Genomic DNA, 11,575 nt, shown 5'->3' with positions numbered 1-11,575 from the left:
GATAACCATTACAATGGTGAGAAACTGATAATTAAAGTAATAAAAATTTTGACAAAAAATTGTCAAATTATCTCGGATAGTTTGTGTCACTGTCACATTATGGGTTTTTACTGTAATTCAATTTTTTTACTGTCAGAGACTTCATGCCATTAACTCATTTAACCATAAAACTCCTGCTCAGACTATCTCTTTTTCTGCTCCTTTCACTGCTGTCTTGTAACCAGTGGGGATTTCTTATTGAGTACCAGGGAAATGCCTGGGTAGATTTTCAGTCATGTGGGTCATGGCAGCCACAAACTGGCTATAGACTAACTTGTGATTTTCTGTCAGCATGACGAAGATGCTGACAGCAGAATTTACATTTGGCTGAACCAGGCGCGCTGGAAGCTGTTTCAAGCGAGGGGGGCTGATGGCTGGGTTGGAAAACACGTGACATCATTATGTTGAGGGCTGTGGCTGACGTTTTTAACATAATATTGTAGGCCTACATTTGTCGCCAAAAACTGCCATTTAAAATGCATCGGAACAAAGCATGAACATTTTAAACTTTATTTCTTCTCTTTTAATCATTCGAAACAAACAACAGCTCCCAATCAACAGGATCAGGAATACTTGAATAAAACATGGCCTAAATATAGCCTAAACTGAACATTGAACGTCTTGAAAGTCCATTCGACTATGGATATGGGGAATGATTTCATATCTGAAACAAAAAACACACACACAAAAAAAATTAACTAATTTCATATTTTATCACTAAATAGCTTAATACAGACATAATATTTAGTGATATGCAGCCTTATTCTAGCATATAGGGGAATTAAAACCATTTCTCTCCTCGAAATAGTCAGAAATACGTTTCTGCTGCCTATTGCTAGCCATGCCTAAACGAATGTGAGGTGGCGGAAGCTTCCGGGGGAGTAGCCTAGTTTTTTATGAAATATTAAAATAATGAATCATTAGTTTATATCTTATACACAGCCCATCATTTTAATCCCATGTCAAACACAGTCTTTTAAAAAATAAATACATAAATAATTTCATGTTTTTAAGTACAATATTATGTTACTCCACAGCCCCCCACCATGGGGGGCTGATGCTATGACGAGGGAGGCTGCAGCCCCCGAAGCACCCCCCTTCCCGTGCCACTGGGCTGAACGTGTTTCCTCCGCCATCAGGCCGCTGTTACACCTGCTGCCGAATTCTAGCGAGCCTGCACTTATGCAGACTCGCTATTTAAGGGCTGAATGGTCCACTTGCCCTACCCCCTGCATGGTTTGGGATGACACTTTATGTGGCTTAGCAGCAGCCACCACTACTTGTGACATGAGCAAACAAAGCAGGACAAAAAATATTTTGTTGTTTTATAAACTCAAATCCAGTTTGTTCCTTATCAGAAGAGGATTAGGGCCACTGAAAAAAAAAAGTTAACTGATTTTTAAATTTTATTTCAGTTTCTAACTTTTTTCTTTAGAATTCTGACTTTAATCTCAGAATTCTGACATTTTTCTCAGAATTCTGTCAGATAACAAACATGTTAGCATCAAGCCATAGCCATGTATGTTTTAGAGACTAGCTCTCTTGTTTTAATGACCTTCTGCTCCTCTATTAATGAGGGGACCCCTCAGGCACGTAAAAAGTTGCCGTCATTTTCCACCAATGTGTCACTGGCCCTCTCAAACAACTCACTCATCTTTGTCAGTGAAGCTGAGTACTTCAACATCTCTTCCTTCATGATGCCCATCTACATTAAGATCCCAAATTCTGAGATTAAAGTCAGAATTGTGCGAAAAAAGTCAGAATTCTGAGATTATAGTCAGAATTCTCAGAAAAAAGTCAGAATTCTGAGATTAAAGTCAGAATTGTGCGAAAAAAGTCAGAATTCTGAGATTATAGTCAGAATTCTCAGAAAAAAGTCAGAATTCTGAGATTAAAGTCAGAATTTACGGAAGCATATTGCATTCACCGAAGAAAAAAAAATCTGACAGCTTATTTCATAATTAGGAGATCAGTATCTCGTAATTACGAGATCTTTTCTCATAAATACGAGATATTATCTCGTTATTACGAGATCTTTTCTTATAATTACAAGATATTTTCTCATAATTACAAGATTTTTTCTCATAATTACGAGATATTATCTCATAATTACGAGATCTGTATCTCGTAATTACGAGATCCTGATCTCTATATTATAAGATCTTATCTATAATTACGAGATAAGATGTTTAATGTCATATTTAGGAGATCAGGAAGGACAGTTATTGCTGATCTCCACTACATGAAACGTGAACAATGAGTGGGTTGTTGGATTTAATATGCTTTTATTCAGTGTGCGAAATACCTGTTAATATTTGGGGGGTCTCCGTCTCCCAATTGTTGCACAATACCGATCTAAATTTTCTCAATATGAAGTAGGCCTATAACATTGCAAAATCAAAGTCAGCTTTAATGTAAATTCTTCACATTCACCAGACATACAAGGACTGGAGAGGACGTTTCTCATTCACCAACAGTGCAACAGATAAAGTGCAAAGGCACAACAGATAAGATCAGTTCCTAATACTAAAATTTAAACATTCAATTTCAAAATAAAATATAAAATGTACAATAATATAAAATATACAATATTTCTGCTAGTGCAAAAAGGCAGATGGTAATGGCAGCAGATAAAAATATTATTATTATTACCAATTATGTAAAATATATTTGTAACTGCACAGTAAATAAATATAGTAATAATAGTAGTGCAGGAGACAGTTTGTCCGGGATGTTTTTTTTTTTTTTTTGAGGGGGTGTCAGCTTCCTGACAGCCTGGAGGATCTAGCTGTGGGGAGAGAGTTTAGCTACCTGACAGCTTGGTGGATGAAGTTTTCTGTGAATCTGGTGGAGCGGGCAAGAGCCTGAACAGTCAGTCAGTCTATGAAAACACACACACGCACAAAGACTGTCTGTCTCTCTCTTTCACACACACACACGCACATGTCCTGCTTTAATCCAGTTTATGACGAATGGAACTGAGTCGAATTTGTCCAGAGGAGGTCTGTTGAGGTCCACAAACAGGAGTGAAGAAATGTGCTCTGTTCGAAAGCCTAGGACGCGTCCTTAGAAGACCAGATTCGAAGGACGATTATGTCATAGCTCGGTGCCGAGGTCTGGTCGGATTCCAAGACACCTCGTTAAGCGACCTTAAAATGCATCCTTCTTTTTGCCTGATTTGAAGGACGGATCCTTGGTTTACCCAGGATTCATTGCGAGACCAAGCAATCCGTGATTTGCTCCGTGATCAGAGGAAATGTTACTTGGCGCAGAACAGTGGTGAAAATTGGAAGTTCAGTTTGATATAATACAAGTCTGTGAATAGTTCCGTCTGAAATGAACGAAAATGGTTGTTTTAATGGTTATTGGGTTAGATGTGTGGCAGTAATGTTTGATTTATCTAAAGGTTTTTATCTGTTACAGTGTAAATGGGTTTGGCTGTAATTTAAGGACAGATTCTAATATATCTGCAGGGTGGGGACTTTAAATCTGATAGGAGTTTGATTTTTTTATTGCTGTTTTGCACAATATGCTTAACTACGTATTTTTTGTTGTTGAATATTAGAGATTTTGTAGATATATTTTTTATAAATATATTGTTTAGATTTACTTATATCTTTCTACCCCTTTTATAGAATAGAAAATCCCTTTATTGTCCCACAATGGGCAAATTTACAGCAGCAGAAAGATTATTAAAAATGGTCACACAAATGAGGACCTTAGAAAAATGTATAAGAATAACATAATAGGGAAGAGTTAAAATATAAACAATACAATTCTGTAAAGTGTTTTAACAATATAAAACTCTGCACCTGGAGAATCAACAACCAATCTACAGCTATGGACATTTTTACAGCAATTAATATTTGAAAATAGCAGCAACATCAGAGATGTGCAAAATGACAGCAGCATGTTATTTAACCAAGGTTTCTATCATTACATTGGCCTTTATTTGTTCATGCTCCCTGTGGTTGGCACCTTTATTCCACTCCAGATTCTTGTGAGTGTAGTCATTGTTCACTTTACAATAAAAAATAAAGTTTTGAAAACTTCGGTATTCATTCTTTTCCTGCTTTGTGCGTGGGAACGCGCAAACAGATTAGTAGTGCTCAGGGAAGTTTTTTAATTAAGTTCCCGAATCAACTGATCATTGAATCTGTATCACAGAGGCAATGGTGTTTATGATCAAGCAGCTGTCAATATAGAGCAACACAGTGGCATTGCCAATTTGATAATACAGTTTGGAGTGTGGTAGATAATAAGTTTTAGATAATAAATTAACTGGATTAGGTAGATAAACATTTTTTCTCCAAGACATTAGCAGAAACAACAAAGAAGACATTGATCCTCTGAGCAGATGTGTAATAAATTAATGAATTGATGGCTTAAAGGCTCTAAAAAAAAATCCACCCCAAATTACAGCATTACATTCAACATTACTGAAGTCAAGATGGTTCACTTTCAAACAGATTTAATCCCATTTTTAAAATGTAAAACAAACAAAACATTGACTATATGAGAATATCATTTTCAGACATGCACTTCTGAACATTGTTGTATACATTGTTTAAATTTAATGTTTTACAAATTTGATCTTTCAGACAGGTCAACAAAGTCAGAGACAGTAAAGGAAAAATAAGGCAAAATGATGAGTTATTTAAAATCTCAAAAAGTGTGCAGAACATTAACTCCTTACAGAAACCTGATACAGTTCATTCATTTAGAATGATTATTTAGAAGATTATATGAAAAGCAACTTTTATTTAGGAATGCACCGATATTAAAATCTGAGCCAATATTAATATAGCCTTTATGGCCAATATTCAACAACATTTAACTGAAAAAAACAAACATTCAAATTGCTTCTTTGCTTCAGTTAAACAAACCTGGCCCTGCATCACAATCACCGTCACATTACCAAATAAAACCCAATGAGCGGTCCACTCCCCTCCCCCTCCAGAAACAGTAACTACATTTCTTGTTAATAATGGCCCAGCTTTACCTATTAGACTGATCCAAAAATGTTTTTAAATGCCGCTTGATGTAAATAACAATATATTGTGCAAACCTAAAAAAATTTAAGTCAATAACTGAATTTTGTTTTAAAATGTATTTCTGATACTTTAATAAAAGGCAAAGAGCAGATTGTGTTTATGAAAGGATTACAGCATATTGTGTTCATTTGGACGTCCTGTTGACATGAGAAGTTTTATTAATGTATTCAGTGGTCTTCCTTTTTCACGATCTGCAGACCATTGAAGACCATCAGACTGCTGATCTGAATCACATGTTAAGGCAGAAAACACTCAACTAAGTGGCCGGATTAACTTTACTGAAGCACGTTTGTATGTACAGGGCTACAGAAGTTAACTTTAATTAAACAAGGACAGATCAGGAAACTGTTCACTTCTTGAATTTTCCCAGGTGTTCTCTGGCGATAATGAGCCTTTGGATTTGAGCTGTTCCTTCATAGATCTACAATAAAAGAAAGGATATTTAGAAACTCTGCATGTTTATATGTTGAGAGTAAATAAAATCTAGTTCCTTACCTGGTAGATCTTGGCGTCTCTCATCAGCTTCTCTACAGGGTGGTCGCTGTTGAAACCATTGTCTCCGAAGACCTGAACGGCGTCAGTGGCCACCTGATTGGCGATGTCTCCGGCGAAGGCCTTGGCAATGGAGGCGTAATAGGTGTTCCTGCGACCTTGATCGACTTCCCAAGCAGATCTCTGGTACGCCATCCTGGCCAGCTCAACCTTCATCGCCATCTCAGCCAGGAGGAAGGACACAGCCTGATGCTGTCAAACAACAGAGATATAATAATCATCACATTCTACCATCATTATTTTCAATCTCAAACTGACAGCAGTGAAGATAAAGTTATGAAATAAAAATGCTTTTGTCATAGATGTTAAAACAAATAATTCAGGCTGTAACTAATGACTATTTCAGAAATTAATAATCCAATAGAAATAAAAAAAGGAAAAGGTAAAAACAATCATCTGGACTTTGGTTCCAACTTTGAAGACGTTTCGCTTCCCATCCAGGAAGCTTTTTCAATTAAAAATGTCAGAAATAGCGTTGAGATCGAGGTTTATCCAATAGCAAGAGATGCTCAACAGGAGATTTTTTTAACCAAATTTAACCCAAGGTAAAACTTTAGCAATTTAGTAGTTCTGGTTAGAAAATATTTACAGACAAAGAAGGGTTTTACCCCAAATACTAAATCTATATTTTTGGTACAGTTTTTAGTTCTGGGCTAAGTTGGTTGTTCTTTCAATAGACTGCTTATTTTAGAGACAATAAACTCAACTAAAGGGTTACCAAATTAGTTGACAAGTATTTTAATGAGCAATTAATTGTGATTTATCAAATTTATTGTTTCAGCCTAACAAATAATAATACACATTTTACAACTATTGCAGCCTCCTAACCCCCATGACTCCGATGACAACACACAGGCTTAAATACACACCAGTTAGCTTTCCCTCCATTGGTAATCCACATCTTCTGCCCATTAACGACATACTCATCTCCCATCTTCACTGCACGGGTTTTTAATCCAGCCACGTCAGAACCCGCTCCTGGTTCAGTCACACAGTACGCCTTTGAAGAACAAAGAAAACATATTGCATAGGTTCAAAGGTTTAAACTGCAGAAAGTATTTAGAAACTGCAGAGGTAGGAGGAGGCCTAATAACTGTCTGCATAGCTTCACAAAACAATAAAAATAAAAACCGCTGGTGCCTGAAAAGAATCTTTAGCAAAGTAGCAGTTTTTTCCGACCCAAAACTTACACACATCAGCGGCTCCTCCGTCATTCTTCCCAGGTATTTCTTCTTCTGTGCTTCATTTCCAGCAATGATAACAGGCATTTGCTGCAGGGTGGAAAATAGAGAGTTCATTTATACTGAGCTACAAAATTAATGTATGTTATTGTTAAGGTGTGAGAACTATAAAACTTGTTAAAAAACACTAAGTGAATGTGTCTGATTATATATATTATATTGTAAATACGTCTAAATGTTATTTTTCTTTTTACCTCATTGTGTAGTGACTGTCACTATGTGCAAAGCTGCTGCTGCTACGCAGAAATTTCTCAGTTTGGGGCAAAAAAAAAAATATATATATATATATATATATATATATTTTCCCACACGAACACGCTCTCACAACGATGCGCGTTAAAGCGCATTATGCATGATGACACAAGTGATTAATGTTCAACACCAGTTGTTACATTACTGCATACAGTACAACATAGTTGCTTGTATTAATTTAAAGAAAGTCTTACCTAGTGCAGAAGTAACCGTCTTTTTTTACGTCCTGCGTAAACGTCCACAACCGTCTCAGGTGACAGCCTGGCAGTGATGTCGCGCTCGATGTGAAGCACAGAAAGGGATGAAAACCGCGCAGCTCCTGTTGTTAAGCGTAGCCAGGTGCGAATCCTTCTCATTGCAGAGAAACTCCTCTTGGAAGTGGCAGATCCAACGGGTAGAGTCAGTGCCAACTGCAGCAGCTTGTAAAGATTTGGATAAATGGCCCTTGTTACAGTTTTTTGAAAATTTTCACGTGACACAGATCCGACAATAGAGGCTTTAACAAGGTCCATCTCTGCCCCAACAAGGTGGTGGTTGATTTTCAGAGGCTGTGCATACTTTAGTACGAGAGGCTCAATTCCACTTTTGTCGCATCTTGACACTGCTGCACAGGCCTGTGCGAGTTCAACAGCTTCTCCCATGAATCGTCTGTCCAGTTCGCATATTATGGTATCCAGCACTGGGAATCCAGGGGTCTCACTCTGGGAAATTTGTACAGTATTTAAATCATTTTCTTATCTGTGGCCCAAAGTCGTTGTTATCAGGAAATTATCGAGGGAGGTGGCCCGTTTTCTTTTCAGTACAAGTGGTCCAGGACCAGCAGGTAACTGACTCTGAATGTTTACATCCTCGGGTAAGGAGATGTTTTTGTCTCTGCAGAACTGTTTCACTGATTCCCATACATCATTCCATTTGTCAGTCTGTCTCTGTGACACAAAGTGCGCTTTCAGGTTGTCTGTGAGCACAGCCGCTTCGGAAAGTGTGAGACTGGAGGACTGAAGGGCTTTGTGTGTGACATGAATCACATGCAGTATGTCTTCAAGTACAATGAGACATGTAATGACAACCTGCCCATATGCTCACATAAGCCAGTGGCCTCCACTGACCATTTTTCTCCCTCATCACTCTCAGGCACTGTGTAATCGCAGAGTAGTGTGTTTTAACGGCATGCAGAGCACGCCACTTGCATGCTCAGCGCGTCTCGCTGGGCTGTGCAATTTCGGTTGGCTTCATATCCAGCAATTTCTGGACTTCAATAAAGCGATGGTGGTTTGCAGGCTCTGCAAATACTGAGTACAATTTGTCGATAACATTCAGGAATGTTTTAACACTGCGGTTCACCGTGCAGCAGTCCACAAGTACGAGATTCAGTTTGTGAGCCAAGCAGTGTATGTACGCTGCATATGGATGGATCTCTTTAATGCCCTGCTGCACTCCAGACACTTGGCCAGACATTACAGAGGCACTATCGTAGCTCTGGGCAACAATTGAGATATTTTTCAGTTCGCAAATCTCCAATCCACTGTTTATGGCATCCACGATCCCAGCTGCATCTCGAGATGCGGAGCAATCAATAAAACACAAAAACCGCTCTTTGATTTGAAGCTGCTCTGTATATCTTAAACAGACTGACAGCTGCAAAAATCCTGCGTCATGCACTTTCTCTGCAATTTCTGCATGGACCAAATTTGCGCATATCTCAATTATTTCGTTCTGAAAATCTGGACTTGTAGCATTGAAATAATTAGACTGCATACTTTGAAAGTCAAAATCATATTTTGAGAAAAAATTGCAAACCTCAAGATAATTCCCCTGAGAATCTGAATCGATAGCCTTCCTGTGTCCACGGAAAGGCAATCCAAGTGACAGCAATCTCACTATATCCACAACTTTACAAAGATAAGATCTGTTCTTCTCAACTGTAGCGTTGTGGCTCTCCGACAATTTGGCAGCTATCGATCCTCCAGATGTGCTCTGTTTGAAGTTTTCCCATTTAACCATACAGTTCTGATGGGCAAGAGAATTTGCACGTTTTTCCAGTTTGATGCTTAGCTTTTTCCGGTCATTTATGCCCTTCTGGAATGATTCCTCCACGCTGCTGTCAGTCTGGAAGTGGCGGCAGGCGAAACAGAAGACAGCATCCTTTAAAATTGAGTATTCAAGCCAACAGTACTTGTTGTAGTAGTACGTGGAAAAGGCTCGTTTAGTTTTTCCTAACAATTTTGAAGGAAAAGCTGGAAGAATAGGGTGCTTAGGACAGCAGTGCTTGTCGCCAAGATCATTTGGTAGCTGCTGCACCGTAGTAGAGCTGCTAGGCAAGCTAACTGACCCCGACGATAGCCCCGCTCCCAATGGTGAGCTAGCTGGGTTTGCCGAGCTGGTCCCAGGTGTTTCCAGATCAGCATTTGTTGGTACTGGCTCTGCTTCGACTTCTTGCTGAGTGTTGGCGGAGGTCATGGGACGTTTTAAAAAACGTTGAATATCCATTTTCAGTTTGCAATCACACAAGGCTACAACTGTATGTTAGCGAGATAAATACTGAGTGGGAAACCACCAAGTAGCGGGAAACAGTATTCAACATCACTATGTCACATGATTGCTGAAAAATAAATCTATTACAAAAATGTATTAAGATTCATATTAATTTCATACTACCATGTATTTTAATCAAAACATTAAAATATCAGTACGTATACATTTTTAACATTTATATTTTGCCATTTTCTTGATTTAATGTCATTACATGTTTCAGTGCCCCCCCCTGCCCCCCAAAAAACTCTGCCCAACATTTGTTTGATTTAAAAAGAATTAAAGCCTTCAATAAAACAGATCATGAAGAATTTCAACAGGACCCTTTACTAAAATCAAAAAACAACTTTCTGTTGCACTACTATGGTGTCGTTATACACACGTTAAAACCATTTATAGATTTGTTATCATTATCGAGTTCTACTTACTCCCAGCGAGTTTGCCTCCATGGCCGTCTGCATTCCTGTGCAGGCATAAGCCAGCTCCTCTGTGATGAGGCAGGCATCAAAGATAGACAAACCCATCCCACCTAAAAGGAAAACCACCACATAAGGGGGTCAGCTAAACAAAACAGCTCAAATAAAGTCCTATTTAGATGATTACTGTGTTGTAAATGAGATAAAGTTTATTTGGTGTATCTAGTAATTTACTTGATATGGAGTTTATTACTCTGTTTACCATGCTTCATTAAGGTTCATCACAAACACTAGAGCCATGACATTAATGTGACATGTACTCTTAGGTGGGATGGCCTTCCCTCTCTAAGATAAGGCAGTGTCATTGGTAGACTTATGTTTCCAAGGCCCTTCTTGGATTACTGCCGTCTAACATTTGTACCTTACTTACACAGAGAAGCATGGCTTCTTATGCCCTGAGATCCAACAGTCAGCTGTTGCTCACTATTCATTCCGCTCACACAGAACTAGGGAAGAAAGCCTTTAGCTACACTGCTCCTTGTGCATGGATTCTTTTTTTTTTTTACAAACTGGAAGTTGACTGAGTTTTTATCTTTAAATGCTTTTAAGTTGAAAGTTAAAGAATTTGAAGCATTTGTAACTTTGCTGAATATTAGCCAGGACTCCATTGAAAAGGTTTTTAATCTCATGTCATTTTACACATGTAATTTTGTCAAATTCTGGTGCGCTTTACCGCCACCCTCTGAATTGTAGATACGCCTTCTTCCTCTTTTCTATTATGGCGTATCGCAAGCAACTTTAAGGTGCATACCGCCATCTACTGTACATGAGTGTGAAGCAACATTACATTACATCAAATTCTATTTTATATTTTTGTATTCTGTAGATAATAAATAAATAAATAAAATACTTTCGTTAATCTGGGAATATCCTTTATATTTCCTTCATTTCCCAATATTCCTTTAAGACTCCATTCCTTTAGGTACACCTCGCTGCAGCCATATGCATTAATTAATACGCCTTCAGCAGACTGAAAGTTCAGGGACAATTGTGCCTTGCCAATTGATTAAAAAAAGAAACTTAAATGTCCTTGAAAATCATCCAGAAACCGCTAAGATATACACTTCATTACCTCTTGTGAAAGCATTTGCAAAAATCAAGCAGAAGTTGTGAACGAGAAGTTGCTCGACTGTGTGTACTCAAAGCCACAAGGGGGCGTTAGAGTCAACAGCACGTCTTAACATGAGATTTAAATTTTTAGGATCATTATCAATATATATCTATATCTATATGGATATAGATATAGATAAATATGCTTGTTTCGAAACCATAACTAATTTGGTATAAATAATAATAATTACTATTATTATTATTTTGTTACTATAAAACCTTACAGTTTAATAAAGAATTTTGTAAGAAGTTTAGGCAACCTTATCAGATCGCAAATATCATCAGACAAATCTTAAGACTTTTCGTTGACTCCTGGTTTATG

General features: G+C 37.8%; 1 protein-coding gene across 1 annotated transcript; it reads right to left on the bottom strand.

The window, feature by feature from the left end:
- Positions 1-5,134: 5,134 nt before the first annotated feature.
- On the bottom strand, positions 5,135-10,246 carry LOC119787896 (medium-chain specific acyl-CoA dehydrogenase, mitochondrial-like). The gene is made up of 5 exons (XM_038291953.1): positions 10,096-10,246; positions 6,836-6,916; positions 6,474-6,645; positions 5,589-5,842; positions 5,135-5,514 (listed from the first exon to the last, which is right to left on the bottom strand). The coding sequence occupies exons 1-5, from the start codon at positions 10,189-10,191 to the stop codon at positions 5,443-5,445; spliced, it is 675 nt and encodes a 224-aa protein (XP_038147881.1). The 5' UTR covers positions 10,192-10,246; the 3' UTR covers positions 5,135-5,442.
- Between the last annotated feature and the right edge of the window lie 1,329 nt (positions 10,247-11,575).

Source organism: Cyprinodon tularosa, unplaced genomic scaffold (genome assembly GCF_016077235.1).
Source record: "Cyprinodon tularosa strain WSP-4 unplaced genomic scaffold, ASM1607723v1 ctg304, whole genome shotgun sequence".
NCBI classification, from domain to species: Eukaryota; Metazoa; Chordata; class Actinopteri; order Cyprinodontiformes; family Cyprinodontidae; genus Cyprinodon; species Cyprinodon tularosa.
Note: the sequence above shows the minus strand (reverse complement) of the source record. Positions and strands in the feature narration are given on the sequence as shown.